The following is a 25,660-nucleotide window of genomic DNA, read 5'->3' as shown; positions in this document are numbered from 1 at the left end:
TAAAACTTTGTGGGGAGCTATAAATAAAAATAATAATTAATTACTTGATTGACAGTACAAGCAAAGCAATGCATTGCTTCGGGTGCCTATTCCTGAATTGAAAATCACGTATTTTACTTTCATCAAATTAAAGATAAAGAACAATCGCATTTGGTGGGTAAAACTCATGCTGAGTGGCACGAGTCAACTAACAATAGAAGTCGGAAGGCGAGACGGAAAAGCGGATTCACTGGCTCATAATTGCCGCATACATTCTAAGACATCCAGTTGTGCTTCACAAAATATTTTTTTCTTCACCTGTCTCGTAACTTGGTATAAAACCTCGAAAAATTTGTAGACTGGTATCTTTATTCTTGTAGCCTTTTAATCTTAACAGTAAAGTATTTCAAACGGTGTTCTACGTTATGCACTTAAAAATGAATTTATATAGCATGATATTACTTACGTTGGAATAGGTAACCGACACGTCAAAAAAAAATAGGTACCAGAAGAACTTTTTTCAGTATCACTTACGTTTGTTTTACATATGTTTTGCTCTTTGTTTACTCTTCGCGACGAAAAGATCAATGGTTTTCACCAGATACACTGCCATTCGCATTTCAGGCGGTACGCATACAGCTTTCAGGATTTATGCAAGCATTAGAAAAATTAACCCAAGTTCAATAATACTGCGTCTGGCGTAAGTTCTCTATCTTTTATATTACAATGGCCTATAATCTAAAATTTGTGGATAACGGTGGAGCATTTGTTGGCTTTGGTCAACATAAGTCAATTTCAGCAAAATTGTTTCTTTGAAAACGCAGAGTAAATAAAAATCCACTATGTGTTACCCGCCCAGAAAAGGTTGATAGCTGTATACTGATATAGATAGATAAATAGGTAAATTTACTCGTAGCGTGAAACATTGTATTATCTGTGGAAACCGTCGCTGAGACGATTTAATTCCATTGATTGGTCAGTGTAAGATCCTAGAAGGATTAGCGAATCTTTAGGTGAATAGCACCTGGTGGTTAAACAACACACAAAAGAAAATGCCAACATTCTAAAAAAGAGTTATGCTGTGTGTATTTAGTATTGAGTTTTAAAACCACCTGACAAGATATAATTTTTCATTGTTACTGTGGCGTTATTTTTTATTATATGATTTAGTTCAGGCTTTTGCTGAGAAATTCCTTTTTTATGCCGTGTTGCAGCTTAAAAGATTTTTCTATCAATCTATATTATAAAATTTATGTAATTGTTTATGTACGTATCTGTAACAGTATGGAAAAAAAAGTTTATTTGTAAAAAACTAGGTAAAATTCAAAATCAATATGTGTATTTATACTATTAAGTTCGAGCTGCTGCTGGACGATGCGATTTAAAATTATTGAGTTTTTATCTAATCTAAATTAAACAAAGTAAAGCTGGTTAGTATTTGCTGCTAAAGTTTGTTTTGCCTAAAAGCTAAAAGTTAAAAGTCTAAAGCTAAAGTTTGTTTTGCCTAAACTATTTAGTTGAACATGTTTTATTGTATTCGGAGAAATAACATAAAACAACATTATTTGTAAGCAGTGAACTATAGATAATTCAAAAAGGCAATGTGTGGTTCTCACACGGATGATTCGGAACATTTGGTTGCCGCTCTTATTCCTACTACTAGAAGACTACGAAACATACAAGAAGCATCCCATATTCAGGTGGCGGACCGTCTTGTTGCCCCTTTTGGTTGGGCCGCTGAAAGGCGCCAAAGTGTACGAGGGTACAATTCACGCGTGGAAGAAGAAAACATTCAATGGGGTGTTATTAGTCCCAAGTTTGAAAGAGGTAATGTATAATGTTGGCGACCTTTCTTAAACTAACTGCCTGATTTTTATAGTAAATTTATTTGGTTTTTAAGAAACATAAGGCCACTGGTAAACTAAATTATTTGAGAAAAATCATATTACTTAAAAAATGTTGATTAAAGTGTCAGGATGGATAACACCTGCAAAAATTTACACAAACAACCAACAGAATTTTTTTTTATATTATTTTGTTTGTCATAACGCAAAAATGATATTTTTCATAGTTGAGTTTAGCCCTGCCAGAATCCTTTTTGACATTTGACAAACCAATTTTAAACAAATGTAATGATTTTTGTTAGAATAAATACATAAACAAGGCTTATCACAGAGATTATTATTTGTATTTTTCGTCACCACGAATTTTAATAGTTGACAAAATGAATAGACTTCTTCCATATTTCAACATTACCTACAATGAATCCTATAAAATAAATTTACGCAATATCGTTATTACCTAATTTAGTAGCATTGGTGTATACTTTAAATAGCCATAGCCATTCGTCGTAATATAGCCATAGCCATTCGTCGTTAAATAATACATTGCAATTCTTGCATTTTGTGTTTCACCGACATCTGAATATTAGTTAACCTATTGCATTTCCTTTCCTCCCTAAAATATCACAAAAATACTGAGAGTTCAGAAATGTCGTTGTGTCAACTGGTGACTTTACCCATGGCAAGCGTTGAAAATCTGTCTGCTTGCGACGCTACTGGTTGTCTTTGTTGCCATTTGTCACTCGGCTTGACGCCATATTGACGCTAAACGTTGTGACCTGGATGTGTGGTGAAGCGCGTTTCTGTTCGCCTGCAAGTAATCGCGTCGCCAAATGTCGCCTTTTCCTTTGCTGCGTGGTGCTTTCTGAAATAACACAAGTTGTTTCGATTTTTAAATGTTTGGTTTTGAGGGAAAGTATACATCAAATGTTGAAAGTAGAGAATTCTTTTTAAAATTTAATTGTACCATTAAAATGACAATTATTTTTGTGCGTAACAATGATAGTTGAGGAGTTATTTCCAGTAATGTCCGATACTTACATATATAATTATATATGTTTAGGGAGAGCTCGCAAAATTGTATTGGTCTTATCGTCGATTTAAAACCTTATAACTTTCTGCAAATAGTGAGTATTGAATACCGGACAGCAATAAACCAAAGCATTTGTATTAAATACCGGCAACTACAATATTGCGGCGTGATTGAATTAACCTATTAAAACGATGTGTTTTTGCTTTGATTTGAAACGAACTTGTTACTCTCCTACGCAATTAATATAAAGCGAATTCTAAATAGAATCATTCATATTAGAATATTTTAAAGTTGTATGCTTGTTTTAAGAAAAAAGTCACTTCTTACCATCTGCAAAGGGCGCGGGTTTCACCTAGATGTATAATTTGATTGCGCTAAATACCCCTTGAAAAGGTCTAAGTTCCGTGGAAACTTTTCTCATCATAATGAAGTCATCGATTCACACAAACTTTCAAAGAAGTCGAAAGTCACTCCAGACAATGACTTTCAATAGAGTTGGTCGCGCTTAAGTGGATTGCATGCGTCGACCCCCTGACGTGTTTGCCTTTCACAAAGCGAAATCCGATTAGACGAGGATTATTAGATTTTATGGCAATTTAAGCCTCCCAAATTGGCCTCGCCAACTTTCGGCAAACTACTGACATAGTTTGAGCCGCAAATTGAATATGTCGAGAAAAAGTTTCTGACCCTTATATATCAGTCAGAGTACGCCGTATTGCTGTAGTTATTCTGGTTTTAGGGTACGACGCAACGACAGATATGTAGGACTATACTATCTATGCCTTTACTTGAAACTTAAATGCAATTATTTAGAAGGTAAAAGTTTGTTTGTAGATTGTTCACCAGAGAGGCCCATAAATATTCCCGCACAATGCTAGGATGGGTGTTAATATCGTTGTGAACGATTATTTTTTTAGTATTTTGTTCCGGAATCAACAAATGCTTCGGGCGTAACGTAAATAAACAACTTGGTTCGCGCCACTGTCAGAAATCAGAGAGGAATCGATTTGTAAATTGCGTCGCAGCGAAAGTGTTTCTAAAGTGTTTCACTAGTGGCACTCCGTCCCCCCTTCGACCCCTTATAATACGCTCCAGGGAAAAACGAAGCCTTTTACCTCGCTATATGAGTCACTGGAAATTTGCCTCTTTGTCGCTACTTGACGACTCGCTGCCTTTCAATAGATGGAGCCTTATTGCCGCAAAAGCGCGAATATTTAAATGACGCAAATTTCGCTGAGCGTTGTGTTTTTGGTTGGGCCTCGTTGCTGTTGGTTTCTCGAGAACAGCCGCTTAGTTTATTTAGTAGCGTTGTGCTTTCTATGGAAGCAAGTTGTATGATATGTTGTTTTCTCTAGTAAATGAATAAAGCTGTGCTAACTAGTTGTTTTAGAACAATGTTTTTTTTAATAATTTTCAGCTTTCTTAGGGGATCAGGGCATTTTGTGGTGCTGTCTATTTTTCAGCAAAAAAATATAAAAACGTTCATAAAAAACGCTGTTTTGGCTTTTAGCGCGCATCGCTCGTTGAAGACTGTTGATGCAACTTCCAAAATTTGTGTTTACTTTTAATGCTTTCATTGGTTAAATTCTGAGAAACGTTAGTACATTTGCATAAAGATTAAAATTTCGTAGGGTTTTCTGTTTGTTGTTGTTTCAGTGGCATAATTTTAAGAACATTTTGTGCTATGGAAAAGACAAGCCTTTAATTTCACGCCAAACCGTCAAATCGCACTTAATGCGGATGTAGGGAGTTGGCTTTTGCGCCGTCGCCTTTGCTCGCAGAAGTCTTGGTTCCACAAGCATCGCAGCCCATTTTCGTCTGCGAAGGCGTTCCAGTTTTAAAACAATGGCGCAGACGTTTATCGCGAGGCCCACAATTAGCGGCCGCCGCTGGGTTATTATACAGCCTTGTTTTGTGTTGAACATTTTCACGCAGAAAGCAGCGATTGACTTTCCACAATTCTGTGCGATCAGTGGCGGCGGTTGGCGGTCATTGTTGTTTGGAATAGCTGCTTGTGATCACTAGACGGCCCATAGAAAATCGTAAACAACAAGTCAGTTCAATGCAACGAGTAATAGTTTAAGCGAAGCAGTGTTTAAAATTGCAGCTTGTTATCCAGACATCTAAAAAGCGACTGTACCAACTAAAACGTTTCTCTAAATATATTGAGTGAATCTCGACAGTTACAACAGTTGTAGGAAAAGATTAATACTTCTTACACCGTATTTTGTAGTTGTAGTATTGACTTTTAGTTAATCTCGAAGTATAGAGCTCAATAGTGATGATCAGTTTTTATATTTATGTAAGTATTGTAATTGTGAACGATAGTTAGCAAATTCAAGTGGCATAACTGTTTGGTGTTTTGTTACAGAAAGTGTTAGGTTTACTTAATTAAACAATTAGGTACAATTCCGTTAACTGTTTACTTGCTGTCCGAAAACATGAGAGGTAAGTTAACCGTCGATGTAGTAGCGGGAGATACAACGAGTTATCTTCTTAAATCACTTCAAAGTTATTGCAAACATATTGTTAATATAACAATTGGACCTATACGGTGGCTGATTTGCAGTTTTCTTAACTGTTTGTTTTCTTTGTTCCAGGACAGCTAAAGTTGGTGCTGTGTGGCTCATCTTCACGCTTAACCGTAACAATTTTGGGACTCCGATCGCTGCATCCGGGGTGTTTTTTGTCTAACCAACCAACCTTCTTGTATCTAAAGGTAACGTTAAAGTTTATTAACTTTTAATATTGATAGTCTTGTTTGCTTTTCTGAAGTAATATAGAAACCGCAAAATATTGGTTAAACAGCCAGAAAGATAATTTTTAATAAGATTGTATCATGGTTCAAATTTTCACCGCACCTAAATGGCATTTCAATAAGCATGTTGATCAGCTTTTAATCCCAAACCACATGTTGCGTGTTAGTTTGCTGGTTAAATCAAATGAATCTTTCCAGCTATAAAATGGAACTAGCAATTTTAAAGTGCACTTTATATTTTTTATAATCTATAAATAATAATTTTGTGTACATTTTTTCAGGTTTCCCTGTCACCCGACAATGAGAACAGAATTCGCCACAAAACCCAGCCAGCATTTGTGGAAAACGGTGGCGTTAACATCCACGACAGCTTTTCTTTGTAAGTCCACATGTTAAGCTCCTATCCATTTGTTTACATTAAGATAACTCAAGTGAACAATCGAGATTATGACAAGCTGCCATAATTAGGTCACATATGAGATCGTAATGTAAACCAATACACCATATTTTTGAATACCACTTTAAAATATGTTATAAACCTTTATTTAAAACTTTGTTTCAAGCTTTGTTTTATTGACAAAATGTTAACAATCATTGAAATTAAAATTCTAGCAACATTGGTCATAAGGAGAGCGGGCGACGATTGCTAATTTCTGCCTGGAGCAAAACAAATGATCCAGCTTTGGCTCCATCGTTCATTGGCTGCATGAGTTTCGGGGTCAGAAAGGTTGTCACGAGACAAGAGGTTGGTCTAATTCCGTTATTTTTGTAATAATTTTTGTTGCAAACTTATCAGAGATAAAAAACTTTTATTTGCTTACACAGGTAATCCAGGGCTGGTTTTATTTTCTCAGCGAAGCGTTGGGACGGAAGAAGCACCTTACGGCCAAATTTGTGACTGATTCAGGTAAGAATAATTGTTACAAATAAAATGATCCATAAAGATTTACTATCTTTGATTTTACTAGTGTGGTATTATAGTTCAAAGTTTTGCCAACAAAAAAATGTTTGTTCACATAACAAATGGTTAAATTTTACTTCAAAATTAAAGCAGAATTCTAACATTTGGAGATATTTACGTTGTACTGTTGTATTATTAAAAACAACTTATAAAACGATAGAAAAATTAGGGAAGTCGCCACCTAGGTTGCCCTTTATCGTTTCTTTCCGAAAGCACTTATTTTGCCAACGACCACAAACTATAGTATTAGAACAGTTATAAAATACTAACTTTGATACAGATAACAGCGCACCATGGTACGAAGCACCGTTGAAGAGTTCAACTCTCCGCGTTCGTACGATTGCTGTCCATCCCAACAACGAACTTCAGTCGCACGGCGCAAAAAGTCACAATAACGTGCCGCATCACCGACACAACGGTGTCATCGAAAAAAACAAGGTTAGTTAACAGGCATGTACTCTATTTTCGATAAATGCGTGGTAAAGATGATGCTTAGGTGAAAGGTTTCATTAAACAAAATTATGTAATAATCCCCCGCCAGGCGATTAGAAAATTTACTTGCTGGTCGAAAGCGCTTTCCAAGGTGTGAAAGGACCTCTTTGCTCTCGCCCTAATCCAGTTTACAACCGATAACGAGCGCGATTAATCGGCGAAACGGTCGGCATCCTTTCAAGGAACGACTAATCTCCCTCACAAACCACTGCGCTCCGTTACTCCCCTCTTGCCAATGCAAAGAAGCGCGGTCTCACACTTTCTAAAAAGCAAACTGCTGGATCGTTTTTGAATCGTACGTGCAACGGGGCCTTTGAAGAGACCGAGATGGGCCACTTACGATTAAGAACACATATCTAAGTCTTATTACGGGTCGTAAAGTGTCTGACTTGTTATGATTTTTTATGTACATCGTTATACTGACACAGTTTTTACTGCTTGGTCATAAACTATCTAATCAAGCAAAAAATAAATAAATAAACAAAAGATTGCGTTGAATTATGGTTTATTCTCAATTTAAATATTATTTCACTGATTTAGGAGAAATCAACAATCCCTTGGTTGGATTGTTCATATAGTCATCGGTTGATCAAGTATATTTTTTAATAACACACGTCTTTTTTAAAAAAGTGAAAAACTGTTTACGAATTATCGGGTTTATCCTACTAACTATAACTAGAGTATGCTATTATTCAAATTTGACTAGGGAACGTAAGGCAACTTAGCCAACAACCTTTTGTTTATTGCTTTTTTGCTACAGGTCGCTGAGCAACAAAGCAAAAAACGTCCCTCTGGAGAATTCACGACGTGTTCGAAGCGTCGTAAGGTGGCGCGAGACGGTGCGGAGTTTATGTGCACCAGTGGCGCTAAAGAGCAGGGCCAGAAAATACATCAAGACATTGCAGTTGCTATGGCGATCAATAAGCTATCCTGTGAAGTCAACAACAAAACCTCGAAACAAACCCGAACGCCGACCGGGCGACGCCACGTGCGGCGCAAGAGCTACTCTACATGTGACGTCATGTCGTTGCACGCTGAGTTCCTAAAGGAAAGGTCTGCAATTATGAAGGAGAATCGAGGCCCGATGGTGAACTCCTCCCTCGCTTGTTCCCCTAGATTAAGCGTGGACAAGTTACACGTCAACAGCAATTCTGTAAAGTCAAAGCACGGGCAGATAATCGAGAGCGACCCGGCAAGGGACGCGACCTTCGTTGGTTCCTCTGTGAAGCAACAACCCACCCCAAACGTTGTGCGGCGCTACAAACCCGCCGAAGCTACGCTGGCCAGGCAACGTAACTGTGCAAGCGTCTACAAAACTGAGAACAGTCAATCCGAGAACTTGTCGCATAAGGTCGCCCGCAACCTCAGTGGAGTACCCAAGAGCACTAAACGCTCGAATTACACGTTAGAATACGTTGACAGAGGGTACCACAGCGAGTCCACTTCGTCCACGTCCGACGATTCAGATACGACGTCTTCCGATGACGAAGACGATGACGACATGTTTTTCTTTAGTCAGATGCAAAAAGCTTGTGAAAAAAATGCAGTGAACGTGACCATTGCGAACAACGGAAAAGACCGTAAGGATCTTTCACTGAACCGGAAAGCGCAAGCCTATAAAATTGGGGCGATGTAAGCATGTTTTATACTTGTTACACGCTTTTAAATCCTAAATTTAACAACTTTTCTAATAAATGTTTAGAATATTACGGTAAATTTTAAATATTGATGAAAACAAGAAATAAGAGAAACCTTTCGTTTTCGTATGTAGACACCAGTTGAAAACGTGGTTCAACAGAAAACCAGAACTTCTGGTAGAAAGTGCACCGCAAAGACCCAAGGGCAGAAAGGCAACCCCGACAAAATCCTTGTCGTCAGGGTGGCTTTATCGCTACAAGTCAGCAGCTGATAGCGCTATCTCGCAGAAACTTAAACGTACCAACAGCCTTCGCGAGGCGGTAAAAAAGTAAGTAAAGCTAGGTTTGGATTGTTGAAATTATGGTTTACTTCTGTTGTTTACATATTTATTGTTTAACATTTTGTTGGTATTTTACTATTTACCCTCGATTAGCAATAAAGTTGCACGTCAACCAAAACCAGGAACATACCCATTTTGTTTTATTAAACGTAAACATTGATTAGTAATATTATTTATTTTAATAGATCCTGTGAGTGCTGTTTATTCTCGATGCAATCTTTACAAGAAGTTTTAAAGAGCAAAGGTACAAGAGCTTTAATTAAATAACTATTTTATGATCTGAATTGAATTGCATTGTAATTAATTTCCATAGCTTGTTGCTGTTTCAGTCATACAGATCGTGTATATTTTTAACTGCAAACTTATCGTACATGCAACAGTAGTTGCAGCTGGTATGTCCAATAACTTAAGTTTTAATGTTGTATCATACGTTAACCCCAACGTTAATGTTACAGGAGGATTGATGGCATTTAAAACCTTTCTTAAAGGCGAGTTCAGCGACGAAAACCTCAATTTTTGGTTGGATTGCGAAGTTTACCGACATGTCAAGGGACAGAGTCGCCGCTACAAGATGGCGCAAAAGATCTACTCGCAGTACATAGAGCAAGAATCACCAGAAGAGGTTATTACGCTTTCGATAAATATTACTTATATACACAACATTTGTGATTATTTGTAGCCAATAAAATATTAATAACTTAAAGTGGGTCAAGTTAAATATTAGTACGGTTTTTAATGGGTGACATGCGGCACGCGTGTCGAAACAAATGTTTTTTATGTGTAAATAAACGTTTTTATTATTTAAAAAAGCGCTTTTAATTTTAGAAAGAATTAGTTACTAAACTGGGCTCAGGAAAACGTTATAAGATAAAAATTGCCACGTCGACGTGTTTGACTTTGACACCCCTGCTCTACGCTAAGTTTTTATTGTAGTTCTAGTTATTTGCATTCTACTTAACGGTAAATGTTATTTACGCAGGTTAATATTGATGACGAAACACGACGCACAACGTCACAATCCCTTTCCAAGCCCGACAGCGACACTTTCGTTGCAGCGCAACAACGCATTTTTGACTTGATGTCGCGCGACAGCTTTCGACGATTTCAGATGTCGCAACTCTCGCAATGCCGCTGCAAGTCAAATTAATTTTTCTTAACTTGTCCCTGTTGTCACTCAATTTTTTAACATACGAAACAGGATTGCGCTGTCACCATATAGTGTTGAAACTAAAGACAAATGGCACTTTTTGTAGGTGGGATGAAACAGAGATTCTTAGCATCACTTTAGTTTTATGGCAATAGAGCTAGAATACTTTATCTTTGGCATAGTAAGCTTCTAAAATAAAACTTTTAACTTTACCAAACCATGGTATGTCATAATTGTAAACTAATCACGTGTTACAATGGTGATGACTGAGTTAATTACTGTTCTATCATGTAGAGTTGAATGCGTTTAAATACGCTTATTAAAAAGTTCCAAAATTGTTTGTACATTGCTCTATTCGCTGTGGTGTTGTCACTGAACTTTCCTTTATTAGTTTTAATAAACAACGAAGAGTAATAGATTGTCTTTTCCTTCTTTTTTAATAGGTGTTACTGGTGTGTTGTACCTAAACTTGTTTCCACTTTACTAAAATAGTTATCACAAGGTGAAAGCATGATACATATATATACATATAAGGGCTATAGGCATACGAGGTATGAAAAATGCAGTTTTACATAAAAACAAATGACATGTTTAAAAATAAAATAGCCTTAAAGGCAAGTCGATAAAGAGAATTGATTTTTATTAGCGTTTATGTCAGTGATTCAATTTTTTTTGTTTATTACCAACCTTGTTTTATGAATATTGCAAAAATGAGGTCTAGTGACATTTGCGTATCAAACCCTTTAAAATCATACGGGATAAAAGATAACTGGAACTGAAAAAAAAATGAAATGTATAGGTTTAAAAATATTTAAACGTGAACATATTTGAGTAAAATAGATAAAATATTAAGTGCTTGTTTAGTCGGATATATTCTCCAATTTATTCCCTTCGCCAGGTTTTCCCTTCTTTTGCTTTTTTCTTTTGAAAAATGTATTTGTCTTCGAACCAAAGTTGATGTCAATATTGAAGAGCGAGCTGTCATTCACGTTGATTTCTAAGCATATAATAAGGCTAAGGTTAAACACCGTTTTATGAATTGCACATAAAAATGTAAAATAAACGTCCGTTTAGTTCAGATAAATAGTAATGTTTAGACTGCGATTGGTTAACCCGGCACGGAGTGGTCTTCGGGTAACACTCGCAGTCGAGAAAATAATATTGTTAATATTTTAATTATTCACAAGTAAAACGCAACTCTGTGGTTTAATTTTCTGGAAATTGAGAAGGGTCTACAAATTGTAATTATAAGGAGGACGAAATAATTAGCACCTTCATGTGATGAATAAATAAATCCAGCTTATAGGTGGTTTAAAAACTATGTTTTTTTATTCCAATATCTAACTACAGTGTTTTTTGCACAAAAACGACTGCACTTCAAATACATTTTATCCATTAAACAACCAAAAGTTACAAAATATACCTAAGTAATTTCTGCTTAAGGAATTTCAAAGTTTTTTTGAACTCAAATTGGGGGTAATTACGCTTCACATGCAGTCTACCAACAAAAATGCACAGCCAAAAAGTGTTTTGTTTTAAACACACGCTTTCGCTAAAGTGAACTTACAGTGTAGGGAAAGCATTCTAAAGAAAAATGCTTTTACTAACCTTCAGGTTTTAAGGTCAACATATATTTGTGCAATTTTCCTGGGTTAGTCAAAGCTTCATGTATGGGAACGATCTCTTCTTGTGTAGGAATTCGGTGGCTGTTCTCGCCTTGTTTGATGAAAGCTTAAAGTAAGTTTGTATATATTATTTTGTATACGTAATGGTAGCGAAGTAAATTGATTTATTTTACCTTTGTAAAAGTCAATTTAAAAAATCGAAAATACTAAACATTAGTGGTTTCACTTTTAGTTCAATCTTTGATTTCCAAAACGAGAAAATTTAAAAAATGTTGATAAATGGTTCAAGAAATAAAGCCTTGTAGTTGTTCTTTAAACTGTGTGTTTGTTGCATTTTCGTAAAATATTTTTGGTGTTGCAAAGAGGCATGAAGGCAAGTATATTTGTTATAAGATTAATGATAGTAAGATTTAACAATTTCCTAGCGGTGTTTTTTCAAACATAAGTTAATGGTCAACATTTTTGTTACTGCCTCGTTTTTTAGTTTTTAGGTCCATGAAACTGGATTAAACAAGAAATATCTTTTTAAAGTAAAAATTATTAGTTTTTAATTTAGTGCTACATTATCTCGAAGCCGAAACAGAACTTTATAAATCGGGTTATAACTTTGGCTGAAACCGGAAACCGTCTATAAATATAGGACGAGTATGTATAGACAGTGATGGCAATTAGTTGTAGTTTAATTTTATTTGAACGTTTTTCAATTGTGGTAGACCACATGAGTATGTTTAGTTAAAACATAATTTAGCCGTCAAAATTTTAAAACCTATGGTCCCAAGAAGATCTGTATTTTTAAGTATGGTATACATTTTGTTAAAAAATAGGAAATCCCTATGCACAGAACTAAATGCATTAGTTGTAAGAAACGATTAAAGTAGGAATTCTAAAACTTGGTAGGCCCATAGTCGCAGAGCCTAAATTCATTTTTCGAAGGAAAAAAAAAATTTCCAATAGTACCTATTGTTGTAATGATTCAATTCGATGACTTGGGCCTATGTGCACTTTAGTCACGTTTTGGCCTGATGTAAGCCATTGCTGAGTAAAATGCCTGGGGTTAAAATTAGGTGTTTTCGTTTAACATTTTCTTACAAAACTGGGCTATTTATAAGTTTTACTCGTAAAAAATGACTTACAAAACTGATGACTTGGGCCGGAGTTTGACTTATTATTTTTTGAGAAAGACTTTACTTGGACTTCAGTTGTTTCATAAATGACTTAACTGGAACTTAGGTCATTTTTAAATGACTTGTTTACAACACTTGTATGGCCTTATTCAACCAACTTTTAAATGCTAAATTTCATGCATATTTATTTACGGTGTTTTAGTTTCACAGGTTTAGTTTTAAAATTATTACAAGTTTTATTTACGCTCCACAGGACAAAAGAGTTTACGACTCATGAAATATTTAGGTATATATATATGGTTAACCTATGTAAACAAAATATAGGCCTATATTTACAATGCCTAATTTTATTGATACGAAATCCAGATACCTACCGTTTTTTCCGCTAATCACAACTTGACCAAGACAAATTTTACTCGAATGGTTACGACCAAACACAGTAAGTACAATGTGGCGTTGCTGAATTTGTATAGGCCGAAATCCGGAAAAAATGAAATCGTGATACCACCTGAAACAAGGGGAACATTTTGCGTGAATCAAACGACAATTTCTGTTACCAAAAGTAACTTTTAGTTGATTAAAGGTGAGAGGATCATCAGTTAGCACTTAGGCTGTACAGTAAACTGCAATTATTATAGCTGTCGTTGCGCTAAATATTTTGCTATAAAACATTTTTAGCATGACTGGAAAATTAAATGCGAAGCAACAATGGCGACAGTAAAATTCGAAATATGACAGCAAAATACTAATTGGAAGCAATTGTATTGATCAGTAACCTTTTGGAGTGACAATGTTATGCCGGTTGGTATGGTGATTGGCTGTACGATACTCACGCACAATAACATATTGGGCAATTGTGTGGCTTATGTGCATGAATGATTAAAAATTTTCACAAAACTAACCCCTTGATACCCGGCCAGTTTTGCATTATATCGACTAACGTGTAGGAACTGTAGGCCTACCGTGTACTTCCGAATGAAGCAATGTATCTGTACTCCGTTTCCATGTCTTGGCTGTGTTCAGTGCAGTCGGGAAAAAGATGTGCCTTTACTCGACACTTTTCTGACCGTTCATCCATGTCATCGATACCGTTGTGCAAGTACTGGCAGCCTTCGACCGTCACGCGAAGTTCGGGCCCCGAATCGACATCGTCGTGAGTCACCACGTGTTTCAACGAGTCGATTAAACCGCTGGCAGGCTTCTCTGCTTTCGAATGGTAAACGCTTCAGCGAAAATAACAAAAAAGGTTAATTACGTTGTCACCGTTGCTTTCTAAATAAATGCCTATTCTCATAGCAGCGATGTTTATTTATTGATTAGTGGACGCATTGGTTGTTTAACATACACTGCTCTTGAACTATTTTTGTTCTCCGTTAGCATTCGATTAGTCATTCCTGAAAATAGTTATGGTCTACCTGTAGTGTTTGGGGGATCCATTTTCTTCTTTTTTGTGCAATGTTTTAGGCGTCGTTGAATACAAAACACAGATTTTTATCCGCCGCGGCTAAAAAAACATGCCAAGCATTAATACGTATTTTTGTTTCTCTGTTTCCAATATCTATTAACATAGAGTTGAAAGTGTATACTTGTGTGCGATTTCTTGGTTTATCAGCTCTTTTGGAAGTACCTATTTCTGTAATTATTTAAGTTCAATGTCCATCTTAACAAAATCGTATATAGGCCTAGCCCTTTATGATAGTGTATCCAAAGATTTGTCTCTAGGTTGATTGGATAATAGCCGAAAAAACAGTGGGATGAGTCGCGCATACTTGTATAATGTAATCCAACTTTAAACTAGTCGGGGGTGCGGTTGTTATATATTTTATCGGGGGTATATTTTCAGGGTTTACTCATTAGTGTATATTTTTAATTTTAATTTTTTTTTTTTGGGGGGGGGGGGGGGGAGTTTCCTTAACTTGTTTCTGCAAGCAAAAGCCGAAAATCTCCAGCTTTCAGCCGTTTTGCAATCAAAATATTTTATTCATTTATTTGTTTTTATTTTTGCTGCTTCCAAACAAAAAATTCCATCTCCAGAGACAGTGACAAACAGGCACTTGACGCCTAAAAGCTTTACCTTCGAGAAAACTTTCGGGTGTTTTGGTTAATACTCCAATCTGGCGACATAGTTCACCAACGTTTTATAAATGAAGTTTTTCGCAATGCCTCCCTGTGTTCTACGATGAGTGAAACTTTATTTCCTGGCCTTGTCTCTTTATGTAATACCGCGATAAAAAGATATTTGTGGAATGATCGAAAATATATTTGATAAATAGAATTTACGTAAATAATGCGTACGGCCATGTTATTTAATTTGGGCCAGGGCCCTTTTTTCAGAGTATGTTCAAATTTTAAAATGGTTTTAAAAAGTGCGCACATTTTGAACTGCCCTTAAAAATGTGCGCACATTTTGAGTTACAATAAGAGTAAGAGATAATAAGAGCTGGAGTTAGAATTACATTCTGGAAAAAAATGCGCACATTTTTCAACATATTTTAAAATTTGCCGACATTTTTTTCACATTGTGCAAAAAATAGCCGCATCCCCGTCTCTTTAAATGGCCGCACAATATGTTCTGACGGTCCGCGTGTTTGAGACCCTTGATCTAGATATTCGCTTTTTCATGATAATTCTATCGACGAAACTTACCACGAATACGATGTTATTTTTATCTTAGCTTTTATCCATGATCCTGGCCTACCATGTGCCGTTTTATATCTTGTTGTTTCTGACGTGCCTCAATCTTTGCGGATTGTTCGGCGTATAAAGATTTTATGAAGGGTGACATCCTGAAAATACCAATTGCCTCTTCGTCCCTTTTTTTTAGTTCTTCTTGGCGCTTTTCCCATTTTTCAGGAAACTGGGTTCGAAACATTTTCGACTGTTTTAAAAGAGTCCCTTTCCCTTTCCTTGATTTGTCGTTCTCTGACGAGCTTGGTGCAAAAGCTAGCAGTTTAGAAATTGCTTTAAAATTTGACATTACTTGATGGCGTCTTTGCCAATCTCTTAAAAGTGGTGTCCTATGTCTAAACTCCAAAAAAAAAACACATCTATAACGTATCGTCCTTAAATAATTTTGAACGTTAAACAGCCTTTATTACGATATAGCTCGGCTAAAAAGACTATATTTATAAAATAAAAGAGGACATAATAACGCTATCGCTAGTTTAAACAATTACTATCTAATTCATTGTTGAATGAACCATGCGTTCGCATGCGATGTAGCCTATATAAAGCTAAGACCGCTACATAAATACAAGCGGGCTGTCATCGACTCATCCGAACAATACTACAATTGCATTATTTTCGGGACAGCGATGAGACCGATTCGGCGAAACATAGAATTTATACACGAACAATATAGAACAATTAAAAAGCCGGCGCAAATGAATATCTGCTTGGCTTGCCTATATACAAAATTATACATGTGCAATTGTGCACTGTTTACCACATGGGCGTCCAACAGCATCAGCGGCAGGCCAAATTCGAAAATAAAATGCCACATTGGCTTCTGAAGAAAACGACTTTGGCGACAATCCCTGATAAATGCATAATTTATGACAAGTATGAATAGGGTCACCATATCTTTGTACTTTAAAAGCGTGACGCTTTCATACAATCACCAGATCAAGCACTTTTTGTGGTCGTTTCAGTAAGACGTCATAATAATACGTCTATATGGCATGACGTCATCAAACATGTAAGTTTAAGCCCTCTTGTTGCCAGTCGAATACTGGCGTAAATGTGCAATTGAATGCAAATCAAATGTATTCCGGTTGTTGACGAAGTATTAAGAAGTCAATTAGTTCGCGCGAGAAAAGCCGCCTTTATTAATTTTATTTTTATTCGGCTTTGTTGAAGGAAAACAGGCGCATTGTTGCGTCATAACAATACACATAAAAATTCAAAAAGTTTTTCGCTTTAACACTCACAATTCAACTCCTAATTGGGATTCCAAAAAAATCGAACAAAATCACGAAGTAAACATATGCTAGTATCCAGTTGAAGAAAAATTCTATCAGAACTTTTTTGATTTTTTTTAGCTTTGCATTTTGAATAACCAGACAGGGCCGGATTAACCACTAGGCTAATAAGGCTATAGCCTTAGGCTGATAGTGATACAGATCCACAGTACCAGTGCAGTACAGATTTTGCTTGAAAGTAAATGACTGAGTCGAATGTGTGTGAGTAGAAAAATCGTTTCATTTATGCTGCAAACGAGTTAGGAAGTATTTACGTTCTGCGCTACCACTTTTAAGGGGAACACACAATAAAACCTAAAAATCAACAATACCTAAAGCAGAAAAAACTATAAACCCATAGTATTAAGACCAACGACATAATAAAGCCAAATGCGCAGATTACTTTCCAGTACAGAATAAGATCGAAATCGTCTGAATAAGCCCAAATCTGTCGAAATACGTCCTAAATTTATTTTTATTACGCCTTTTTATTGTGATTATGGATGACGCTGTGCTGACTTGAACTTTAAACCAAACAACACATATTGTTCTTCAAATGTAAGCTAATTTAACTTTTTTCAAATGCAAAACATTTTAGGTTCGATCCTGATTAACTGTAAGTGAACGTTTTAACAAAAGTATAAGTTAATTTTTTTACGCCCCGAGACCCTTTTTTCTGATTTGGGCCAGGCTTGCAACCAGGAATAGATTGCCTACCCCGGCCTTATTTGATCACAAAGAGCTAAATAAATGCTGTGACGCAACAATGAACAATAAAGCCACTAATTACATTTCAAACAACCACATAAGCTGTGATGGTATTTTGGTTACTATGTACGAGGACTGTGCGGACCACACAAATAGGTGTCGCGGGCCACACAAAAGGCATATACGGTGGACATACAGATGTCAGTTTTACTTTCAGTGTGACTGTTTTTTTTATCCCTAAGTCATTTTTTTTCAAGTTTAGGGAAGACATGATATCCTAAACTGTGTGTAATCAGTCTGTATTTGTGGCTATAACCAATATATAATCACTTTACTGAACTGCTAATATTTATTTATGAACTTTCACTTTGAGTTTGTAGCTATGCCCAAAGTAGACTTAAAACATAACAATCGTCTTATCTGCACCGGAAAAGAACGCATGAAAATACCAATCGCAATTTCCTATTGCGTGACAAGCTTTTTGATTTGGTGTTTTGAATACATTAAAAACGTTATTCCAACTGTAAGCATAATACGCCTATATTCACTGAGATGTAATCGAAATGCGTGCATAAAGAAACAATTTGCGCTTCGCCCAACAAAATACTTCGGTTAATCGACAAACATCTCATTTGGGTTTTAAAATTGGAGACGCAAAGTATTTTATCTTTTTATTTATAATTTCAATCTACCCAGCTGACAGAAAATCAACCCTATAAAAAAAGAATCGACAAAATTAAAAATAAGTTGTAAAACAAATAGACACATGCAAATAGACACATCTGCGCTAAAAGCCAAGACTTGTTACAAAATTTAAATGCGCTAATTTTTTTGAAAGTTGAGTTTGTTTCACAATACCAATCATAATATTCAAAAAGCTTTTTATTGCATAGTAATTAAGTAGCATATTTTTTATCCTTTTTTCCTGCCCATTTCCGCCCTGACACAAATTTCCTACCCAAATTAAAAAATTTCTTTCTTTGAGAACCACTGGTGGTCTACCTTTAGGCTATTTAATCTTAAGCAGCGTGCTCGAACAAACGGGTTTGCAATTGCATCTGAAGAAAGTTATTCGCGCGAAGCGTGAAACAAAATGGTTTCAAAATGACAAGAGATTTCTTGAAATGTGACTTGATGCATTAGGCGCAGGAAAAGATTAACACTGTTGACAGCACAACTGAATTGCCTCACCGAAATCCCGTAAAAGTTCGCACGAATCGAAATGGGCGTATATTGTTTTTGGTATGTTTTAGAATTTAGATATAGGTGCTACTTGTGATATAAGTATAGCATGGCAAATACGTTATAACTTTGCACAAACAGCAAACAATGGGTGTAAATTGATACTTTGGGAAAACTTGTATTTTGCCGGAAATCCACCCAGCGCTAGGCCTTGGACACAAAGAAGACGTGAAAACCTTAAATGGGCAAAACATACTGCATAATCAATCCCCAAGTGGGGTCGCCTAAAAATTTTCTGGGGTTGCCATAACTCACCATATTTCTGCTGTGTAAACGTGACTGAGTACATAGAAAAGATAAGCTTATCAAATAGGTGTTTTTAGCTCGTAAGAGCTGAAATAGGTTACAAAGATTTCAGCAAATAAATATTTACTTTTGGACTTCAATACAATTAACTTACCCGACTCTGCCTAATTTTGTGAGTTAACTTACTTTTTCCGTTTAAAAAAAAATGGCTTTGCTTAACGAAATTCAGCACAATGAACATATAAAGCATCGTAAATCGCTTGTAGAACATTACATATGCATAGTGGAGCCGCGTTTTCCAAAACTGGTGGACACTATATATGCAGGGCGCAGGCGCAACCATTACACTAAATGCAATTTAGTATTGAAACAAATTGAAATTTTTGTTCGTTCGTGTGCTAAATTCAAATTCATAATTTAAATGAAACTTTCTAGAATAAAAAATAGTTCTCTGGAAATGTGTATAATTTACGCATATTTTCTCGTGTTACTTAGTTCCGGCAGTATTAAATATGAAAACAAAAATGGGGTCGCAATGTTAATTCTGATTTCAATTTAATTAAATTGGGGTCGGTTATTAAAAAGGTTGGAGACCACTGGGCCCTAACATATGGTTTGGGGTAATTGCCTTGGGGCCCTGGATTCGCGAGATCGCAGTATACTTTCTGTTTACAATATGTCTATCGAAAAAAGAAATTAAAATATCGCACAACCCTATAGCCGCCCGTAAGTTATTACACATTTTTTATATTGTTGATTAAAATAAATTATGTCTATATCCGTACATCTGTTCTTACCTAAGTAAATTTGTTTTGTATATTGCTCGCCTATTCTCGTAAAACACTGCCACTTTCCACAAAAGCTGTTCATTGTTGTTTTTTTACACTATTAGTTGCATTTGGAGACCTAGACAAGACAGCTGTGATATTCGTTCGTTAGCTGCCTTCTTATTCAAACCAAGGCTCCCCATTAATCAATTCGTTACAATGTGGCAAGCAAAACACGTTTGCCCACATATGCCCTAACGCGTTTTGCATGACTTCTCCACACTGGTGTTAGCTAACCGGAAGACCGGTAACTGGAGGCATAAGTCTGTCTGGCCTATACCATAAAAAAACGCTATACTTTTAGACGAGTTTCAGAATCCTAATTTTCATACAAAGTGGACAAATGTTTGTAACAGCGCACGGTTGCCAACTCTTGTATTTTCTTAAACATTCGAACGGCCACAGGTTGTACACCTGTGTTAAAACATCACGCCCAAGCGACATGCATTTGATAGTTGCACATGGTTACCGTTCCTTGCTTACTTCTAAGAATTTTGCTTATTTTCAAGTACAGTGTCTTACAGTGTAAAAATACTATGTGGTTATTTTTAAGAACAGTGGGTATTTTTTAGTTGAGTACTTAGTTTGCCTTAGTTTCATATCTAAGAATGTTTTTCGTCAATTCAAAAACTTTGTCTGATGAGTTAAAAACATCATCAAGTAGGATTCAACATTCATTAGATTATAATCTTATCGATTTCTGACCTTTTACGTAATAGCAATGGGGTTGATTGTTCTAATTCAGGGGTTCCCAACCTGTGGTACGCGTACCACTAGTGGTACGCGAAGGTTTTTTAGGTGGTACGCTAGTAGAAAAAAAAGTTGTTCTACATCCAGTGGTTTTCAGCGGGGGGCCCCCCCTAGAGGGAGGCCAAGCAATTCTTAGGTGATGGGCGCAAGCTCTACTCAAATAGTCAACTTTTTATAATGATTTTATCAGTTCCATGTTGCGTTAGTTATTAAATCTGATTGTATGCTGCCCTATATTTTTGCGATTTTTCATAATTTGCGATTTGCGAACTTTGAGGCTACTTATGTTTTAATAAAGTTTCTCGAATTTTGGGACAATATTTGCTACTTATCAGGGCCAATTGGGACTGTGTTTAGTCACAACAGTAATATATGGTTGAAAAAGATCTAAGTTGTGCACCATGCCACCCTCTCCACAAACTGTGTTTTGTCAATTTTAAAAACAAAACTACAAAAAACTACGAACTGCTGTTTTTTGCGGATCACTATTTGGAGGGAACTCGAGACTTTATTGCGCCAATTTGTATTGTTATTTGCAATAAATAGACTTTGCATTGTGTGTAATCACACTTTTTATAACACTATTACCGCAATGTTTTATGTTTTCACAACATGTATGTCAAAATCAGCTCGATGTAAACCAATATATCGAGCACGAGCAACTTTTTTGTGTCTCCCAAATTAAAGTTTTTCTTTAACCAATGCAAACAAAATAAAACCATTTTTTTCGCGCTTTGCGCCACGAGGAGTTAGCTTTTCTATTTTCAGGCTGACTGATTGATATTTATTTGAAAAACACAGAATTTCTTTTAAATTTATGTTTAATATCTAAGGGGGGCGCAAGGCACAGGACAATTACCGAAGGGGGTGCGGTAGAAAAAAGGTTCAAAACCACTGTTCTAAACGAAGTGGTACGCATGGCAGTACAGAACGTCCAAGTGGTACGAGAATGTACAAAAATTGGGAACCCCTGTTCTAATTGTAAAAAAGTACATCGTAGCATACACAGTGCTAGCTTGTGCCTTATTGCCACCAAGTTAACGTCTCAGTTTGAAGTACGTCTAGGGCCCTAAGCTAACAACTGTAGGCTACGCTTGTATGTTCATGCCAGGACTGATTGTAGATTTGAACAAACGGTTGTCATTACAAAAAAAAACATAATTTTGAGAATTAGGAAGCGTAAGTAAGTTTTTCGCGATGAATGAAAAATGAATTTGCCAATCTCAAATTAAAGTTAAAACTAACAAGTTCTTGGTAGGTTAGCTTTTTCTTTGTTTACACCAACTTATACTTATCTCGATGGTGAATGCTAAGCATAAACCAGCCCTTGCTATTATTACATATAAGCTTGCATTAGACAGTTAGTGGTGGTAAACTACAAGCCGTCATCACAGACCAGCGTGCTTATTTTTAAGTCTTGGCAGATGGCAACCCTTGTTATAGGGTACAAATTTGAAAAACTTATGTAGCCTACTTATGTAACGTAGTAATGGTGCCAAGAGATTTCTTTTTTTCGAGTCACGTGTCAAGTTGATTTAGATACGGAATTACCTTCTCGTACAAGATGTTTTCATAATTTTACCTTTAAAGAAACTCTCTGTAATACACTAATAAGATGAGTGGGTTGACTTTTAATAATGTTGCAAAAATGCGTCTCTTTATTTCTATTTCAATGCACTTATCTTAATGAATAAACTCTTGTCCAAGGATGAGTAAAGTACGGCAACAAAAATCAACACACAAAAGTAAAATACACACCAACTATAGGCTACAATCTGTCCAAGCCTAACCAAGAAACGCGTTGGTTTTCGTACAATAAAATAAGTTGCAAAACGCTGCAATCAAACTGACTGTAGTAAGCAATAAGCCATACTGATGCACTATATAGCAGCATTACACGACTAGCGATTATGTAAAACCATAGAATACTAGCATAAACATCATTTTAAATTACGTCAATGTTCTTAGCGGCTTTCCGACATATTTCTGTGGCTCATTTGTCTAACAAAAGTGTCCACATTTATAGAGAGGCCATACCTTATTAAAAAACGGTATTGACGACTTTATTTCATTTACCAATACTTCCGCTTTTAAGAGCGTGATGAGAAGAACGGTTTAGGTCGAAAAGTGTAAATCAAAGCGACATACTAGAAAGATAAAGTAGGCACTTTTTTTTGCAGTTACTTAGTTAAAATATGCTAAAACTAGACGGGGTTGCGGTTGTTCTATATTTTGTCAGGGGTAATTTTTCAGGGACTTATTTTTATGGGTGGTTTAATAATTGGGTCATTATAAATAAGGTTATTTACCAGGTTAATTTTTGTAATATTGTATATTACACTTTGGTTTATTCATTTTACGGTTTATATTATGTTGTAGGCTACTTTCTCTTGACTTGTTTCTGCAAGAAAAAACAAATATGGGCCGAAAAATTTCTTGCGACTTTACAGATGCATAAGAACTTTTGATGGACATATACAAATCCCAAAACGTTTCCTTGACTTGTTTCTGCAAGTAAACAGATATGGGCCGAAAATTCTCTGCCATCCCTTCCGACGTAAATGCAAATATTTTTTCCACAAAAAAACGTTTTTTGTTTTAACCCTCTCTCCTCCTTGCCCTCAAACCAAATAAAAAAAAAACAATTTATTTTCCCCAATTAATGAAAAACCTACAATCAATTAAAAAACTATATATAGAGTTAGCTCCACCAGGCAACATATCAATAACTATAAATCGCTCTTCTGGTATAAACGAAGTATAAACCGACGTTTCGGCAGCAGATACCAGCTGACCAGGGTTAATAATTAAAACGAGAGTGCGTTAGCCATCTTATATACTGAGAAGTAAAAAATTGAAAAAACGTAGATTAAAATTAATAATTCTAGACGTCGCTGAAGTATGCGATAAGCTGTGACGCGCCGGAGTCATCCGGTGCAGAACTGCGCCGTCGAACAACGGGCGTTTATCAGCTATTGCGTATAGCTACAACGATGGTCGTTGTAGCTATACGCAATAGCTGATAAACGTATCTGCTGCCGAAACGCCGGTTTATACTTCGTTTACACCAGAAGAGCGATTTATAGTTATAAAAAACTATATGTTTGATGACCCTGAAACAATAAACCAGGGGTCGGCAACCCCCGGCACGCGTGCCACTTGTGGCACGCAAGATGATTTTGCATGGCACGTTATATTACCTTAAGAAAGTGCAACCATTACATCACTACCGCATCATTACCATTACTATTACATCACTAACACTAGCACTAACTAAATGGTTGCACACATTGCTAGTTCGTGTCACAAATAAGTGTCTTAACTGTGTTGTATTTAATATTATTTTTTGTGAGCGTCAACCTTGTTAACCGTTCGTATTACGTCACTAAGGCCCAAATTTGGCGTAACGTTTAGGCCTATACTACGTTAAAGCAGGGCTTTCTACATCAGTGGTTCTCAACCGCCGGTCCGCGTCAACTTTCCTTTCGGTCCGCCCAAAATATTACAAATTTATATCTCAAATGCAAAAAGCAAGATGTTGAAGGAGGCTTGTCCATAAAATTTAGCACTTAGCCAGTTCCGTAATTTGCAGCATTGTGACGTAACATAGAGTTAACGGTCTACTTTGGACTTCATCTTAACTATTTAAAAGTAGGCTACAACTCTAAATCCTAAACTTTAAGACCAGTCCGTGAAAAACTTCAATAGAACCACGTAGAACACGTATGATATCAAAAAGACAGCAGCAAATTTTTCATTACATAGAAGTTTTCGTTATTTGCTTTTAAGTTGCATAATTGTGTCATATTTACATTTTGGGTAGATTTTAATTTTTGAAGGTCCACCGGTTCGCAAAAATTGTTTTAAAATTCTAGCGGTCCGTAAGCTAAAATTTTAGCGGTCTGTTCTACATTAAAAGTAAGCACGTGTGTTTTTGTGCGACTGAGAAACCAACAAAAAGCGAAACTAATAGTTAACACTTCTGGGTATCGGCTTAAAAGCATCGAAGTATATTTCAAATAATATACGTAAAATAGAAGTCAGATCACAGCAGGCCTGCTGAGTCGGACTCGAGAGTCGAGTAAGACCAGATAAAACTACCCGAGTCCGACGTGTGCGGCATGCCCAGTGTTACATCGTATTTGCCAGTAATTACCGATTTCTATGAGACATTGGTGCTGTACCGTTGTGAGCTTACTTTCCGATACATGCGGTTTTTCTTTTTCGCCTGACTGTCGTGGTGAAAGTTGTTTGCTGCTGTTTTGTGTAAAATGAAGTATTTGTTACTCGAAAGATTATTCTTGGTGAGTTGCGTTGTTTATAATGTGGTTTTGCAACCCCGGTAATATGTCAATATGTAAAGTAACATTTGCTAAATTTACTATACCACAAGTAGTCAGTTCGCCTAGAAATATGGCTTCGTGTATATGATAACGTCATTAATGTAGTATTTACACTGCTCTTGTTTTGCAGTGCCTTTTCTTGTGAACTTTATCAGAGTGAAATCTCACTCTTTCTTGACTACATAAATTTGCTTTAAGTCTTGGTAAGTTTATGTTTATGTGTGTGACGTCATAATGAGGCCTTGTTTGCTAAATTGCTTGTTTTATTTAGGCGTTTGATAAGTTAGTGACGCTGATTGCTTCGAATTCTCCCGGTTGCCCAAATAGTTGGTGAGCATAATATTTGAAATTGTACTACGAGTTAATTGGTTTTGACACGTTGCCTTTGTGTAGAAACCGTCTCCTTCCCGTATTGTGCCAGCTTCGTTGATTCTTTCTTCAGTTCAACAACAAGTTTCAAATTCAAACTGTGTGTGGTTGTTTAAGAGGCTGAAATAGGAGACGCGTTTCCCTACAAGAATTTAGCCTCATATAGCGTTCTGCGCATAGACCGGGGCGCATATAACGAACGTTATATAAAGTTTCAACTGTTGGTCGAAAAGGTTTAGCTCTGGCTAAATCCCAATAAATATTCCTGGTTGAAAGAA

At 36.2% G+C, this 25,660-nt stretch overlaps 2 protein-coding genes and 1 long non-coding RNA gene across 3 annotated transcripts; 2 read left to right on the top strand and 1 right to left on the bottom strand.

Annotated features, from left to right (window-relative positions):
- The first annotated feature begins 5,223 nt into the window (after positions 1-5,223).
- On the top strand, positions 5,224-10,508 carry LOC146140427 (uncharacterized). Its single transcript, XM_083392628.1, has 11 exons — positions 5,224-5,301; positions 5,454-5,572; positions 5,893-5,990; positions 6,224-6,356; positions 6,437-6,530; positions 6,877-7,010; positions 7,825-8,696; positions 8,836-9,030; positions 9,228-9,286; positions 9,498-9,664; positions 10,022-10,508. Exons 1-11 carry the CDS (start codon positions 5,295-5,297, stop codon positions 10,187-10,189), a joined length of 2,046 nt encoding a protein of 681 aa, XP_083248754.1. The 5' UTR covers positions 5,224-5,294; the 3' UTR covers positions 10,190-10,508.
- A 541-nt stretch (positions 10,509-11,049) lies between these two features.
- On the bottom strand, positions 11,050-15,915 carry LOC146140426 (uncharacterized). Its single transcript, XM_083392627.1, has 6 exons — positions 15,637-15,915; positions 14,354-14,442; positions 13,901-14,161; positions 13,313-13,446; positions 11,798-11,920; positions 11,050-11,186 (listed from the first exon to the last, which is right to left on the bottom strand). The coding sequence occupies exons 1-6, from the start codon at positions 15,913-15,915 to the stop codon at positions 11,050-11,052; spliced, it is 1,023 nt and encodes a 340-aa protein (XP_083248753.1).
- A 9,260-nt stretch (positions 15,916-25,175) lies between these two features.
- Positions 25,176-25,602, top strand: LOC146140425 (uncharacterized). Its single transcript, XR_014501376.1, has 3 exons — positions 25,176-25,216; positions 25,285-25,343; positions 25,407-25,602. It is a non-coding gene; the product is annotated as an uncharacterized LOC146140425 (long non-coding RNA).
- Positions 25,603-25,660: the final 58 nt, after the last annotated feature.

Source organism: Ascidiella aspersa, chromosome 6 (genome assembly GCF_963924565.1).
Source record: "Ascidiella aspersa chromosome 6, kaAscAspe10.2, whole genome shotgun sequence".
Lineage (NCBI taxonomy): Eukaryota > Metazoa > Chordata > Ascidiacea > Phlebobranchia > Ascidiidae > Ascidiella > Ascidiella aspersa.
This window is presented reverse-complemented; position numbering and strand designations above follow the sequence as displayed.